The 17,623-nt window shown below is 35.3% G+C and overlaps 1 protein-coding gene across 2 annotated transcripts; it reads left to right on the plus strand.

Annotated features, from left to right (window-relative positions):
- The first annotated feature begins 6 nt into the window (after window positions 1-6).
- Window positions 7-6,341, plus strand: LOC108377535 (protein alan shepard-like). Of its 2 annotated transcripts, none has more exons than XM_017633803.1 (3): window positions 7-41; window positions 3,371-3,423; window positions 5,202-6,341. In XM_017633803.1, the coding sequence occupies exons 1-3, from the start codon at window positions 31-33 to the stop codon at window positions 5,348-5,350; spliced, it is 213 nt and encodes a 70-aa protein (XP_017489292.1). In that variant the 5' UTR covers window positions 7-30; the 3' UTR covers window positions 5,351-6,341. The 2 variants fall into 2 exon arrangements, with proteins under 2 accessions (XP_017489292.1, XP_017489290.1); XM_017633801.1 differs by having other exon boundaries at window positions 3,371-3,429; window positions 5,202-6,336.
- Window positions 6,342-17,623: the final 11,282 nt, after the last annotated feature.

The raw sequence follows: 17,623 nt of genomic DNA on the forward strand, positions 1-17,623 counted from the left end.
CAAGGCACAACCGATAAGGATTTAGTAACTATGTGTGCACAGTGAGTATACATCGCAATGTTTCTAAGGCAATTTTATTTTTTATGCACCTAAAATCGTAAAAAAAACACAGAGAAGAGTTATTTGAAATGTCGTTTGCTCATTAAATTTTACTATCTGGATTTCGAGTCTACTCTGGTCAGTAGTTATAACCGTGGCGAAGTCCCCAAAAAAAAAAAATCAAAAATTGTTATTTTACATGCATATTGTATGTTGGTAAATATATGTATATAAGTATGGCCTTTTTGTAGAGAACGTCATGAAGATCGCAATGATTATCAAAAAAAATATATAGCTCATTTTTTGGTCCTGGTATATAACAAAAGTTATCATATATGTATTCGACCTTAACAAAGCTTCATGCCAGTTTAAGGGAGGATTTTGGACAGCGACCGAACATAGCTATTATTTTAATTTTTTTTAGTACTAAGATTTTTATTTGGAAGATTTGTTTTTTTTTTTTTAATTAGATCATGGCAAATCGATATTTTTTGGTTTTTAGTTTCTTGACCGATTATGATTGTTATTTTTTCGGGTAAATTTTATCGCTATTTTGTAATTTTAATTTCTTCGATCAAAACTAATCACTGTTTATTTTTCATATTAAATACTATGTTTTTCGACGTCTTTGAACGCTTTTAATCTGGAATTAACGGTTATATGATCGAAAAACTAAAAATCTATTACTCTTGATTGAAAAAGTAAAGTCTAAGAGTTAAATTTGATCGCAAAAATACAAATCCAATTTTTATGATTAAATTATAAATTTTATTACAAAGATCGATGAGCACCGCCCTAATATTTAAGTGTATATACATATATACAGTGACTCAAACAAGCCTTCTAATGGTGATTTTTTTTAATATTAATAATGTTTTTTTTATAAAATTTTTTTGTCAATATAACCTTTATAAATAATGTGATAAAATTTCTAAAAATTTACACACCCAGAAATTTTCCTCAAATTCAGATTGAAAAGTTCGATGTTTGGATGTAAATTCGCAGATGTTTCCTAAATTTTGTATTGAGTTTGAAATTTTTATTTAATAAGTAATATTTCTATAAAAACTTTGCAAGAAAAATTTTCACTAGAAAAACATTGTGAATATTTAAAAATAAAATCGCTATGTGAACGCTTGTTTAAGTCATTGTATATGTATGCATGTGTTTGTTACTCCACTGCCTGTATATTGAATTTCTATGACGTAAGCATCAACCTGAAATACAGAGCTATCTTTCCCTCTTCCGGTAAAGTGGATATTTCTGGGTTGTAAACCATAATTCCCTGTTATTTTTAATATTTTATTGAACTTTGTACCACGATTGTTTATAAGGAAGAATTGAAAAAGCAACAAAGTCTAAGCGGTAGAAGTTATAGCAGCTATTTTGGAGATTACCACATCTCCTCATCAGACTTCTTTTTTCTAGACTTCACTGCTCCGACGCCTTTATCGGATTTGTAGCCGCCGATGTGCAAGAAGTGACTGTTCATCTGAAGTTGAGGACATTCCTCTTTAAAATCTTGAATTTGTGTTAAAATTTTAATTTCGAAAAGCATCAATACGCAAAACTTACACGTAATTCTGGTAACTGATATAACAAAATGCATTTTCTATTAAAATGGCTTCCGTTGTTAAGAGCAGCGCCCTGTGATACAAACACAGAACAACCACTAGAAACTCTACAGCGAATTCACGACAAAGGTAGCAATTTTAAAGCTGTTAACAATGCCAGTTGTGTTCAGAGCGCTGCATCGGAGATTCGAAATGTTTTGTTCGAATCTACCTCCGATTGGATTTGTGATTTCATTCGTATATCCCAGAACATCAAAGAATTTTTCGCTAAGTAGGCAATGTGGAACATCCATATGGCTGATCTATAACAGAAGAGAGTTAACTCCGCCTTGTGGGCATCACATTGTGGCTAATAGCCTTACTTAGCTCCGTCCTGGCGTTGAAGTCATGGTCCTAGTTTGAAGGCCACCTGCGATCCATCGACGTGGCATTTTCCTTTTTTCCGGACGTACTACATAGTAAGTATGGATGAGAGACAGAGTATGAAAGAGTCATAGGGTCTCTCTTAAAGAACCCGACCTCATTAGGGTGCATACGTCTTTGAGAGGATTCGGAGGATTTTAACAACAGATTCATTATCCGCAAGTCCTGTGCAAATGTTAATGCTTGAGTCCCTTCAAGTACCTCTGCTCTCCTTGTTGTACCCTGTGAAGCATGTTTATATTCGACCCCTTCACAATGGCTTATAACGTGTCTGGGAGGAAGTTCGGCTTTAAGCACTACGTACGGTAACTGCTAGGCTATAATAAAAAAAAAACCTTAACAGCTTCCAGCAATTTCACTAAAGTCTAACTAGAAAGTAATCAAAATAAAGGTTCAGTAATTGCCTATTACCTGTAAGCGGAGTGTACATTTTTACCTCCTTTACGCATGACGCCTAATTGAGCTGACAATCGACTCTTTCCAGTAATCTGGAAGATTATATCTGCGGTTGATAGAGATATGCCTGCAAAAGGCTCCTACACCGACCCTTCCGTCAAGCTTCGGCCCATCCATGCAGAAGTTCACCGGTGCTTACTTGCAACTGCTGCCTCCGTGCACTCATCCGTAGGGGAGATTTGAGAGAGAGCTCATTGATACCAGCCTAGCCAAGCAGTGATCCGTATTATCAGGGATAAAATGAAAGCACTATGTATACTATGTAGAGCGTACAACTCGTGACCCACTTAAAACCCTAGTATTCCGCAGCAGCCTTACCCTTGGTGTCGACTGACGCTATATTACACATTAGGGAGTGATTCTAAGTGGCCCGCTGATTTTAATAAATGCGGCCCGCTGTACCCGCACCAGCTTTCTATCGAAGACATATAAAAGTTGGAGGGTCACTTAATGCCGAGAAGTCTTCTTGTATGAACCTTTCTCTGTCGACTTCACCATCGTTGTCTCAAACTATGCACATTTGCTGTATGCATATTGAGCCCCTTACAGGCGATCAGGAGGACTAATAAGCAGATAAATCCACCTAAACACTAACTAAAACATATTACAAGCTGTTGTGTATTTCCTATGAGGGAAATGTAGTTGAACCTTTGCTTTCTCAGCTTGTCCTTTTTGGTAAACTCTGGAATGAGAAAAACATTTATATAATTAGAAATATTTGACCTTAATACAAAAAAAAATAAAGCATTGTACAGAGAACTATTCGTAGTAATTATTTTGCTCGTTCTTTGAAGTGCATAAAGAATAGAACAATTCATTGAAATAAAAGTTTTTTGTTTGCAAATTTAAAAAAAAATTCTTTTTCTTCTCCTTTTCAGATATGGAACAATTATATCCACCAAGGCTATTTTAGATAAAACAACAAACAAATGTAAAGGTATTTTTTTTCTTCACCATTTCTCATCTTTATTATTTAGTACGTGTGTTTTTGTTGTAAGAATCTGAATTTGTTAAGTTCAAGTACAATATACAAATCGAACAAGATGGCATATATTGGCTGAATCTTAAATTTAAATAAAGTTTAAAGAATATTAAATGGTCTAAAAATTAAAATTTTTAACTTGTAGCTCGTTTGTAAAGCAATTTGATTTGCGTTTTTTTTTTTAAAGTTGAATATTTTTGTTTTTCATACAATTTTTTACATACATAATTAAAAAAAATTAACCCTTTATATATAAGTACATAATTTTATATTTAAAAGGCAACGGAAAATTTAAAAAAAAAACTAAAATTTCGCATCTCTGAACTTTATATTTCAGATATACATACATATGTCGTTGGCAATACTGCAAAACGTTCTACATCAATTATTTCCTTCGGCGCTTAAATGATCTTTTCAGTTGTATCTGAACGCTGCTGTTAATCGTTCCTCTTTGTCAACCAAAGGTAGAAAGTTTTTTCTTGGTTTACGGGAGTACAACGATTCCCAGAAGTATTTCAGTACGGTTAACCATCTAAGCGCCAAGGGTAATAATTGTCATAGGTAGAACGTTTTACAGCATAGATGGGCACACCAATACAGTCTCATTTTGTCATGGTATTCGTGAATCGCGCTTAGTAACAGTTGCCACTTTTCTATATTGTACAAAAGTGCGTCTTTTTTGCGCGTGTTAGAAAACGCTCTTACAAATTTATATTTAATTTGTCTTATGAACATGAAACGAAAATAATAAAATATAATAAAAAAATAATGAATAAATAAATACAAATAATGAATTATGAAATTAATTTTTATAAGTACACATGTACGTGCATGAAAAGTTTTTTAATTTAATTTCATTAAACTAATGTTTTAAAAAATCATAGTTTATTCAACAACAAAATTCACAAAGTTGCTCGCGGTCATCACCTTCATATTTTTCATATTCCGGATGGAATGACAAATAATGTCGCCTTATATTAAAAGTACGATTCCAAGTAGTCGTATTACCACATAACAAGCATTGGGCATTATTAGCTTTTTTTAAAACCAAAAACTGTAATTGGCACTCATACTCAGACATTTTGGGCATTGTTACATATATAGGTGGCAACCACGCGCTAAAATTACGAATAAAAATATTCAACGGCGAAGCATAGCGTCACTCTCATGAAATCTGAAAGCAGACTGAATTGAAATTCGCTGCGTCGTTTCTGTATACGTATAAGCGCTGCGACGCAGACGCTACTCGCGAGTAGCGTTTTGCCCATCATTGTTTTACAGTATCACCAACGATATGTATTTTCACATACTCATTTATCGGAATAATAGTAATAATAATGTTTAACTCTTAACCAAACAAATAAGTGCCGATTCTGTATTTTGTATCTTAACTTATTTTTTAGATTTTCAACCAGATCACTCAATTTTATTATTGCATTTTATTAATTTTTAAAAAATATTGCTAATCTCTTTTGTTTTTTTTTTCTTTTACCTCTTCGAAAATTTTGTTTTTGTTTTTCTCTGGTCCATTTGTAAAACTTTGTTTCGATTTAATTTTAATCCTCTCGATGCATTCATCAATGTTAAAAATTCAAAAAAAAAAAATACATTATTTATTTCCATTTCGAAATTAAATTTTATTTTATTCGTTAAAAATAATTTGTTTGAACAAAATAAACGCTAATCTCACGTGGCGAAAACAAAAACAAAATATTCTTTCTTTTCAGGCTACGGCTTTGTCGATTTCGAGTTGCCAGCATACGCCGAGGGCGCCGTCAAGGGACTACAAGCAAAGGGCGTTCAAGCTCAGATGGCCAAAGTGGGTATCTGGGTGCTTCATAGGCCGGCCATTGTACGTTTGTTTGCATGCAAGTAATACTCACCCCCCACCCCCACTTCTATATAGTTGGTCTATATATTTTATCTACATTTTTTTATATATTTAATTTTTTTTTTTTTGGTTTTTGTTGGTTTTGTTCTTGATAATTTTGTGTACAGTCTCATTTCGATGATTTTCTTAAATTTGTTGTGGTTGGTTTTTACCAAGAGAAAAACAGCAATAAGTTTTGTCTTTTTTTGTTTTTTTTTTGGTGTTTTTTTTTTATAATTTCTCGTAAACAGGCTAGGCTTAACATTGTTGCTGCTACTCAAATGCAACGCTTAAAAATTAACTACTTACAACCGCAAGTTTGCTATCTTTGCTGGCACGCTTGAATTAAGCTATAAAATTTATCACATTAAAAACTGCATTGCTACACAGTAAGGATAACGACCTCTAGAGGGTGTGTGTTTGTGTGCTTCGTCTCACCTACTGTTTTTATGAGTTGCTCAGCATAATAATGACTTGACAATTATCAGCGTGTACACTGCTCCAACCAGATATTTGTTAGGACCAATACCCAACTAGTCCTTACTACTGACTACTTACTTTAATTACATACATGCGTATCTACAATTTGTCAAAAATGGAAAGTGACACTTAAGATGGCACAACGCCAAAACCGGGTTTCCGGGTTTCCGTTTTACGGAATTCACTCCCTTGGGACAGTCGGATATTTTTTCCAAATGAAGACTTTAAGACATCAAAGTTATCTCGGTTGGTCCAAAGGACATTTGCTACGGCTGAGGTGTACTCGTCTACTTTCCTCAGTAAATAGATAACAAAACGGTGGTTGTAGTGAGTTGACCGCCTCGCTAGTATGCATTTCCGAATCGTGTCTAGTCATTGCATTGGCTAGTTCGTTCCCTTCGAAATTGCCATGAGCCCCGCAGAATGAGACCGACGATGACGTGATTTGGTGATGCTGGCGAAGCGCAAGATTTGCGAACAATTTTTTACTTTAGACGGTCAACGAATATACTGGTTTTCCTTTATAAGGCCAAATTTTCTATAGAATCCCGCATTTTCCCACCTTTGAGCTATTACTATGTATGGTAAGCCTATCATTTCTCCAGCCAGCGTCTTATCCATCCCTAGTTGGATATCGTATAGGAATCCTTAAGCGGAAGTCCTAAAAAACCGGCATAAAATCTGTCTTGATCCAGCCAGGCAAACAGAACTGAGGAATCTTTCTTCTCCTTTAGAGCAAGACAATTTCCATTTTGGGAACTTCTGGACCTTTTTTCCCCACCCAGAAAAAATACCCAGGGCTGACACCATTAGTCCATAGGAATAATTTTCATAAATACTATGATCTAAAACTCGAAAGTAGAGTACAAAAATACTTTCCAACAATTCTTCGAATGAAAACATTTCGCAAAAAAGTTGATAGTGTATATAGACCGCCACACACTATGCATTGTTGCGTTCAAAACTATTGCCAAACACATTACCTTATCCGGGATCTCTTCTTTTGAAAGAATATTAAAGCCACTTTGTGGTCGAAGGATGACTGACTCTGCACTATAAATGGAAAAGCGAGTAGACACTGCCACATACTATTTAGCGTCAGTGGCAGCGAGCAGTCACTCTTTCGGCAAATGCATCAATAGAAGATGAGCCGATTTCGCAAGCAGTAAAACGGAAGCACTTCCTGTACACGATCCAGTGGACAAGAAAGATGTAGACTAAAACACAACACTGCAGACTTGCAATCACGATATGGGGAGCTTATCACAGCAACTTCCCAATATTTATTTTATCTCTGATCAAGATAGGCGCTATGCTGCTAGTTGGTGTACTGTTTACTTAGCAGGACAATTATTGTTAACATCCATGCCTTTAAGTTAGGTCTAACCCATGGTAAGATGTGCATGAGAGCATGAGATGCGGAAGGAATGAGAAGACTGTGGAGTTCATCTTTTCTGAGCATCCAACTCTTGGTAGGCAGGTGCGCTGTCTACTGGATGTAGATTTTCTACCGTATTTGGAAGCAACAGAGAAAAAAGTGCGATAAGAAACTGGTTTTATTTGCAGCACTGGTAGGTAATCTGGTAACAGCATTCAAGTTCTGGAGTGACAGTGCTTGGCCTGATATATATCTGGGTCGTTCCGGTTACGTCGGCCCGACTGTCGTGGGAACGACGAAAAACTTGTTATGAAGTGCCGTAAGCCACGGTGGATTTTTTACACTAAACGAAATTTTTTGAATGAAATCCGGAACTTCATCGACATGATACAGACCCCAGCGCCTATTCATACTCACATTCATATGGCACTTACCGTTAATTGTTCTAATTATCGCCGTTCAGGCCAAATAAAACTAATGGGAAGTTGTCATGCGCTGCCTCGTTATATAACTAGACTACACAGGAGTTATAGCATCCACATAATTGCCTTTAGATAATACTATGTATGTAATGTGTGGTGCTGCAGTTTGATTCCTTTTGGGTGCATTGAAGTTTACCATCGCTTTCTTTGGAGCAATATCGTGCACATGTACATATGTATGTACATACGTATATTTTTATACCTTTCATTAACATGAAATGGTATGTTTGTAAGTAACAGAAGAAGTTGAGATAGAGCCATCAAAAACTATACCAAAATGATAAGATTGTCGAGCTGAGTAGATTTACAAATATCGGATTAGGTTAGGTTAGGAGGGCGTTTGTGGAATATTGCATACTTTCACTCGTTAACAGAATTGTCCATTGTGAGTGCCGTTATTAAGCGAGTGTCAGGCGGAGAATCGTACCCATAATCGTGAGAGAGTAGCTTCCAAGTCATTATTTTACTGAACAGTTCCACCTCCGCTATCTCGCTCTCGACTGTTAAGGAAGCGTGAGCCCAAGTGCTTGAGGCGCTTCGTCTATAGACCTTGTCATCGGCCCAGAATTGACTCTTCCTAATCCTCATCACGTCAGCTTCTGCAGAGTGTACTTGTTGTTATTCGCCACCACTGAAGCATTGCGGCTATAGCACAGTGTCTTGTGATGACGCCGGTAAGGGCTCTTACTGCAGTTCTATTAAGTTGCAGTATGTCCCTCGCCTTTTTCCTACTAAGTCGCGGCCACGATGTATTCATCAGTTTTCCTAATGTGATCACTAAACAGTGGTAGTACGGAGCTATCCGCTTCTTCAATTGGCATCTCTGAGCCTCATCTGGCCATCTCATCAGTCGACGCGTGGGGCGACATTTCCATACAATTCCCGATTTCACAATTTTAGATACTTTAGTTTTTATTGTAAACATTATCTGTTCTGTCTGAGAGGGGTTAACCGCGAATCCATTCTGGTGGGCCTACTTAGAGATATCACCTAATGGACTATCCATTAGTTCACTTATCGTTGGAAGGAATTTGGCAGTGATAAGTAGTATCACTAAGTCGTCGGCATAGGCGAAACCCTTATTATCCTTGGTTTAAAAATCTCCAGAGTTTCGTTCGACACCAGGAGCCGGAGGAGAAAGAATAGTACACCCCCTTCAGGCGTACCCCTGGTGGTTTTCTTTCTCACAGCATGGAGTAAATCCATGCCACCATAAGGCGCTGTATTCCATGCTCAGAGTGTGCCTTGCTTATCGCCTCCGTTCGGGTATTATTGATCGGGTTATTTTATCCCATAGCTTCCATGCAACTGCTTGTTGTTGTGATTGACCAGATGACGTTGCAATATGAAATAGGAATTAATCGGCTAGGTGGCGCAGCAGTCGAGATATTTGGAAAATCCGTCAGATTTATTTCATATTTTATATGAAAAGAAATAACTTTAACGGTTAGATGGTACGGGGGTCGGCTTTTGATTTTTCTATTAACCACTAATTAAGGCTTGTCTTCAAATTTTTTTATTTACTTCTTACTCATTAATAACATAAAGTCTACTAAGAAAATTGGCAAGGTCTTTGCTCTCTAAGCGGAATCTCCCATACCATTGATTTGTCAGATATGTACATACATATAAGTTTTCGGGATATGTCTCCTTTACGTAGGCAGTTAAAACTTTGGAATTTTTTGACCCATTTACTTATCGATCGTACCTATCGAGCTTACAGTGAAAATCATTAAAAATCTGTATTTGTAGGGTGTATCATCCATGCCATTGATTATTCAAATATAACATTACTCGTCTATCTATGTATGTATTTATGTAGTTAAAGTGAAAATTTTGAAAACCACTTTATTATAACCTCTAGCTTCCAACAAACTAATCACACATGCTGTTGATATTAAATTATCTGATTTTCGTGAAAGGTATGAAGCCTTGGGCATAGCTGAAGACAGTACTGTCCTTACTTGTTACAATTAGGTATGTATGTGCCCAACTACACCGTATGTATGTATGTCCTTACGAGTTCAAAGAACTTCGCTAATTGTTGCCATTCGCTGTGATAGCCATCCCTTGAGCCTTCACGCTCCGTCTCTCTTTAATCTCTCTCTCTCTTTCTATGTCTCTCTCGCTTTCTCTCTGTTTCTCATTCTTCTTGATTTCATAGCATTTTTTATGCCACTACAATGATGGATCATAAAAGGAAAATGACATTATTCGTAGTCGCACTGCATGGCGTCTTTACCGTACACCCACTTACTGATATGTATACATACATACAAATGTACATAGTACATATGTATGTCCGTACATATTCGTGCCTGGAGCTACACACAAATGGCTGGCAAACAGTGATTATTATACGATTTTTACATTGTTATTGGCGGCCGCAAAGGTGTGGTGGTTAGCAGTGCGCGCTTCCACTCCGCAGCGCCTGGGTTCAACCCAACACCAAAAAATAAAAAATAAAAGGTTTTTCACTAACAGCGGTCGCCCCTCGGCAGGCAATGAAAAACAGCTTCTCATAAAAATACAATCGCCGTTCGGAGTCGGCGTAAAACTGTAGGTCGCTCCGCTTTGTGTGACAAAATCAAGGCGCACACGCTACAAATCGGAGGAGAAGCTCGGCCAAACACTAACATACATATGTACAAATGTGTAAGCGCCCATCTATTATTATTATTATTATTATTTTACATTGTTGCCGCGCATCGATGCGCGACAATAACTTAGCCAATTGCCATTGCTTGCTGTTGCTAGTCACAATTACATATACATACATAATTACATTCCAAGGAACTTTTGCAATATAAAATGAGCCTGGCGGCAGCGATGTTCCTTATGTTCCACGAAAAAGTAATTTAATTAGCCGGAATTCTATACACAACAATAATTCGCGGCGCTAACGGCCAGCCATCTAATAATAATAACTGGCGATAGTGCAACGCTTGTACAAGTTACCAGAAAGTCGTTTTAACAACTTTTATTATTTCTATGTAAAGTACACATATTTATTTTACTTTACAACTTATTTGTGCTAATTTTTTATGAGGAAATACAAATTCTTTTCGAAAGTTGACGCGCAAACGCAAGGTAACTTGACTTGAATACTTTCTTGTAAGTAAGTAGTACCTATGTACTTAAAATAGGTATTTAACTTATTTTCCAATTACCGCTTTACAATTTTCTTTACAGATTTCTTGTTCGTTTTTTAGTTTATTCTCTTAGTTTTTGTTTTTTGTAGTTTTCCCCAATGTCCCAAATACCTTTACTATTAGTAAAATACGCGTAGATACCAAAAACATACTTGAAACAAATGTAGTACATTCATTAGCAAAAAAACATTCTTAGTATGAGTATATGTATTATACATGTATGTATGTTTTTTTTTTGTATTATTTGTAAAAACCATTATTATCCTTTTGGATACGACTTTAATTTAGGATGTAATTACCATTTTCTTACTCATTTGGTATGAAAGCTATACATATTTAGATCATCGTATATGTAAATGTATGTAGCTGTAGTTTGAGAGCGCTTCGGAAGGTTTTATGCAGAAGTGGATGTGGAATAAATATTTGAATCGAATGATATTTTTTGAGAGAATTAAGACCCCACAACTCCGTCTTTAGTGCCGCCTTTATATATTCATCTTCATTTAATTGAACAAAAAGTATTCCAAGGCCTAGAACATTTCTAATGCTCAATGGCTGGAAACTGGAGAATGAGTCCGGCGGTAGTCTTTTTAAAACAACTGTAAAATGATAATTTCGTCTATCAGACTATATATAGTACTGACTTTGAGGTGGAGTTACCAAAAATACGAAAAGCAAATTACCAATATGTTCATTCACGCAGGTAGCTATTAGGCTTTTAAGGCTTTAGAATCTCTTACTTACTTACGTGGCTTATGGTCTGATTACGGCAACTTAACTTAACTTAACGGAACGTTGAACTTAGATAATCAAAATGAGACAGATTTCGACGTGGCATTAAGTTACGTTACGTTTCTGCTGTTCAATTATATGTAACACCCATTGAACGGAATTTTTAAGAGAGTCTTTTAGTTCTATACCAGGTAACGAGATGTCCGATTCGTTCGTTTTCGCGCGACAGGTAGAATTTTGCATGCTCTTTGTATTCTTCCATGATCATATTCCCTTAAAGAGAGAGCATAGTGAATAATCAAGGCATTAGGCGTCCGCCGTAGCCGAGTGGTTAGAGGTGCGAACTTCCACTCGGTAGCCGCCTGACTGTCAACAACAAAGGCAAGTTAATATGGAGCTAGGTCGACCATGCCCACCAGCCTTGCCGCCATGTCGATTGCATATATCTCAGCCTAAAAACAACGCAGGGATCTGGGATTCTATAGGACTCTCTCAAAGATAACTCCTGAGAGAAGACGCCAGATCCTGTTCCGATATCCATTTTGGAGCCGTCCGCGAAAATGCGTATTTCGTCATCACTGAGAGCAATACTAAATTCCCAGAAACTTCTGTCGGGACAATGGACATCGAAATTTCGAAACTTAGTTTCCGTGATCTGATAGTCGCGGCCACTGTATTCCACCACCACTATGTCGAGGGTTGTGGTGTGACCCTTGCAAGTTGTTCGTAGTCTGTAGCTAGTTTTAGCCCTTTTTTAAAGGAATTTGGTTACCACTAAAAACGATACGCGGCAACACTGGTGGTTACTTCCGATAAGTTTATCTCTTTTTCACCGCACATAACCAAAGTCGCAACAGGAGTACAGCGTTTCTCAACTACACTGTGCCAACATGGTATCCGTAGTTTGTGTTACGCAGTAAACGAGGTTACAGGAGGAACAAATTTCCATTATGGTGAGTTCTAGAGTATGGAGAGTAATGGCGCACATGAATTTAGGTCTTACGAATCCAAGTCAGAAGCCAAATATCTCAATGTGATGCAGATCCTCTAATCATATGTGCGACTAACGACTTTTCCTCTTAAATTGCTTTGAAGACAATCAATGTCAAGGCAAGAAAGCCAAAATCTGTATTCCAAACCATTTTAAATATTAGAGGCAGTTCGGGACGGTCTTTTCGATTGGGAAACCCAACTGACAATAAGTTTTCTTCAAAGGTTGATCGATGAGTCGATAAAAGCGTGATTGAAACGAGCGGCACTCCATAGGATGAACCGTTTGGTCAAGCAATTGTTTAATAATTTGGCTAATCCAAGGTGCGATAATCACCGAATTGATCTAAAGAAATACTACGTTCACTGCGTATTAAACCTTCCGACGTCGTTGAATTTTCTTTCAGTATCAAATATTTAGTAAAAGTAAAAGAAAACTTGTTTTTGATATAACTAAAATATATCTCTCTCCAATAATTCCTTTAGCAGTAAAGTGAGAAAACTAATTTAGAAGTTCGTTCAACGAAATGTAGGTAACTGCGTACCATGTTTACTTAACAAAAAAAAAATCCATACCTTACCAAAATTATACACACATAGTAAGTTACAATTGACTCTCCATTAAGTAGGTAAAGTATTTTTGTATGTATGGATTGTACATAATGCCTATTTTAAAACGAAATGCTTAGAAAATAGAAAGTAACTGAAAAAATATATATATATTATATGTAATTAAAATGTATATTTTTAATAAAGACTTTCTTTTTAAGAATCGTAGGTAGTAAAATATAAGTAGCTGATATAGTATAATATTTCGTACTAGCGAACAAAATGTCTTTACTTTTCATAAAACTTAATACACTACATAACAACTTAAAGTACTTCCAAGGAAGGTTAGGGCAATACCGCTGTAGGAATATCCGCTCGTTTCCGTTTGTAGGTAATCGAAAACTATAGTGCTTGTCATAATTATACGACACGCATACACTGGCAAGTTTTAACTATTTATTTTTTTATTATTTAGTTTAAACTATTTTTTATACAAAGATAGTTCATTCTAAGTATAACAAAAAAGCCAAATAAATTCCAGCATAAATTTGCAATTTATTAGGTGAGCTATAAAACTGCATACGCAAACATTTTCTAAAAATTGTGAATAAAAAGTATGAATTTTTTATAAAAATTTGCGGATTTTTCAAATTTTTCTACAAAAGTGGAAGCTTGGATTTATATGGTTTTTTGTTATTGAATTAACTATATTTTTATTAAAAAATAAATTTTAATCTAATAATAAAAAAAATAAATAACACAGGGCAACACCAGTTTTGGTGAGGCAAAGGTTAAAGCCATTTTGGATAGATTTTGTTGTGCTGATTACGAGTCAGTGGGTATAAAGTTTCTGTCTGCAATGTTTGAGAATCAGCACAAAAAAGTCTATCAAAAATCGATTTAACATTTGTTTTTTGTTTTGTGCCGTGCGTAATCGAAACATGTCAAAAATGCGGTGTCGTATGGTTATGATAGGAACTATGTATATTAAAAATTAAGAATCGAAAATATTTAACACTTCAAATGATGCTACAATTTGCTCATTCTTCTTCCTGAAAATGTGTATGCTTTCCTTTAGGAAGAAAATTTTGAATTTCATTACTTCTCTATAATATAGACAAGCTTATTGTTGTTTTTACTTCAATCGTCGAAAACTTCGAAACTAAATTTCATAGTAATTACTAATTTAATATTAATTAGTAATTTAAATTAAATTATTACACATATAACACCGTGCGACAAAAACAGAAAAACTGCTCACAAAAACATGGACCAAATATGTATAGTAAAACTGTGTTTTTAGTTTTTCTCTGAAGCCAGGATTTATTACAGGAATTTTAAATTTAATTTAAAAAAAAAAAATATTTAAAAAATGCAGTTCAATGTAGAATAGCAATATGGGTACCAGATAAAAGAGAAAATTCTGTGGAACTAAAAATATAAATTGTTTTTTGGCTTGACTATGCATTGAAAATTTCTTTTCAAATAATTTTATTTTTTCAAGCTAGTAAAGTTAGAAGAACGAAATTCGACTAATATTGTCGTGGTTTTCAAGTATATTCAAGGATACAATTTCAAAAAGGCCATTTTCGATGCCTATTCGTCCGTGTGCACAAAAGTGTTTAATCTCTTTCAATTCTATAGAATTTTGTCTATTATTTGATGTTCATATCGTGATTCGATATTGCAATGAATTTAAAAAAATTTTTTTTTTACCAATTCCTATCCTTGTCGTTTCAAAGTAGTTCTAAAAAACCTATAGTCAGCTTTACTATGTTTGGCTTCTCGTTCTGCGAATATATTGATTTTTTTTTTTTTTTTAGAAATAACTGTCGCACGGTGCAAAATTAACTTTTAACAAAACCACGTAGTAAATAAAATTTTTCATGCATACATTCGCGTATGTATTACCAAAATGTAGGAAACAAAATATTGAAGCGGGGTATCACATTTCATACTTCACAAATCAGCACAATACAATTAATTAATTAAACTCAAAATTCATGCAAATTCTTGAGCGCAGAGTTGCAAAAATACATATATATACATATATTAATTAATGCATTTGAAATGTGTATACATATTTATATAGACAGTTTTCATTAAATCGGCGCTATCTCTTTAAAATTAAGTCATACAAAACGAAATATTCAATACATTGGAAACTTCCACACATCCAGCATACATACATACATCGTTACACATTTTTGCAAACATTTCAAATTACATTACTTAAATAGCTAATTAGTAAAAGAATTCTTTCAATAATTTGCAACGTTTCAGTAACGTTTAATTGTAATATTATTTTCATTATAACTAATAAGCGACTTTTAGAATAATTCGCGTTGTAGATACTTTTGTATGTATGTATGTAGTTGAAAAAGTTCATACAGGTTATACTACAATATATATGTATGTATGTAAACTTCTTTGACTTGAGCACGTTCGTCTAATTTTCAAAGCGCCATATGAGGTGAAACATCGATTGAGTTTTAGTTAATTATTTTCAATTTGGAGGCGATCAAACCAGGCCAGCTTAATCACTGCTTTTTCTTCTTCATGACGCTTTAACCCCCAGTGGTGTATTCTTGTTACTTAATGAAGCCGAATGCCTCTTCGACCTGCCCTTTCCAATGTAGAGAGTACTTTCCTCTTCCTTTACCACACTCGCGCGAACTGTTTCGAATACTTTCAGGCCTGCAGCGTTGCACAACATGGCCTGGCAAGCGTAGCCGCTATGTCTTAACCCCACCTTCTACTAAATGTGTCTTAACATCTGTCAAATTTCTGTTTTAAGTTTGTCCCGTTTTCTCATGTGATGGGCTGCTGCTTGCTGTCTTAACATATCACTTTTAAAATGGCATCAAGCCAATCAAATCGATCTGTACCCAATGTAGTTGGCGCGGTAAAATGAAAACTGAGTTGCCAAACAACGAAATGACAACTGATGTTAAGTCAGCGATGGTAAAAAATTCGGCAAGACAGATATGGTTTAACAGTGGTAACTTGCGGTCTCCACCTGACATCTCTGTGTTAACACAGCTTTTTTAACAGAATCTGTAGAAGTTGGAACGTGGGATAATGCGCAGGACAACATCGATGTGGTTGTAGGGCCAATGCGCAATGGCTTAGAATTTTTACTCTAAAATACTACAAGGACCGCCCCATCGAACGTTGTCATAGTCCAGCACGCAGAAAACAGAAGAAACGGAACGAATTTCTCCAGCGATTGTATGCTCTTATAGAAAATAATACCTGAGTAGCTCAGTTCAAAAGATCTTATTATTGTCTTCAACATCAGATTGTAGAAATGATGGGTAGTCGTCTTGTCTTGGTGAAGTCCTTCACAATTATTTTAACAGAAATTCCGCTATCAGACATAGGGACATAAAGGCTATTTCGCTTCGTTTAGTGGTAGCAAGAGTTGACCCTCCTCTCGCGGAGCTTTTCCAAGATTTGGCGTATGATGAGTATCTGATCTATCAATGGTCGATTTCAAAAGCGAGCAGGTTCAATCAATTTTCCGACGATGGCGTAGAACCTTTGACAAAATTCACTCGATAGGACCTTATAACGTTGCCCTGTGAAATTCACTATTCAGAAAAGTCTACAGCTTACAATTCTTGCCGGATTTTCAAGTTTTTTTAATTTAAAGATAAAACAAAGTTGTTAACAGGTCTAAGGAGCACTTTTTTTAATTTTTATTTTTTCATATTAAATTTTTTAGTACAAAGTGCTGAGGAAGTAGTAATTTTGAAGAAAATCGATTTTCGTGTTCCTGCTAATGAATACTAATAAAAACTAATTTAAAACAATTATAATGTTCCCCCAAAACGAAAAAAATGTGCATGGGTCATTCCTTAAAATATTTACACCTCAATATTTTTTTTGGGGTGACATATATTTTTTTACATTCTTTATCGAAAAAGAAGGCACCTATTTTTTTATTCCGTCATGATATTCCAAAATCTCGAAAAAAAATTTCGAAAGTTTAATCTATCTCACACTCTCGTGGAAAGCCGAGGTAATTACACACATTTTGACACCTTGACTGATTTTCTTCGACAAATAGTTTATTAACTGCAAATAATTAAAAAATATACTTCTCCGTGAGTTTAAAATTTCGGGATTTTTTCGAGATTTTCGATTAACATGGCGAAATAAAATAATAGGTGTCTACTTTTTTCGATAAACAATGTAAAAAAATATATTTCACCCAAAAAAAATATTGAGGTGTAAATATTGTATGGAGTGACCCGCATGCAAAATTTTAAAAGTTAAAAAAAAATCAACAAAATTCTACTTTTTTTTATTTTTAGAAAAAAAGTAGGTATACAGTCTTATAGCCTATTAAAATTTAGTTTCAAGTTGTTAAGAAATTGCATTGATTGTTATTATTTTTTTCGTCCGGCAAGTACACCTATAGACCTTTTTGAATAATTGCTTTTTCGCGCTCGCTGAGAGCTGATACCTTCCTCGGTAGCGGGACGCAAGTGACGAGAAATGTGAGCCCATT

Source organism: Rhagoletis zephyria, unplaced genomic scaffold (assembly GCF_001687245.7).
Source record: "Rhagoletis zephyria isolate East Lansing unplaced genomic scaffold, Rhagoletis_zephyria_1.1 Rzeph_scaffold_12260, whole genome shotgun sequence".
Classification (NCBI taxonomy): Eukaryota; Metazoa; Arthropoda; class Insecta; order Diptera; family Tephritidae; genus Rhagoletis; species Rhagoletis zephyria.

What these genes read in the sequence shown, in the direction of transcription:
- LOC108377535 (XM_017633801.1), top strand. An exon ending in AACAACAAACAAATGTAAAG is followed by an intron (nt 3,430 to 5,201) that starts GTATTTTTTTTC and finishes CTTTCTTTTCAG; the next exon opens with GCTACGGCTTTGTCGATTTC.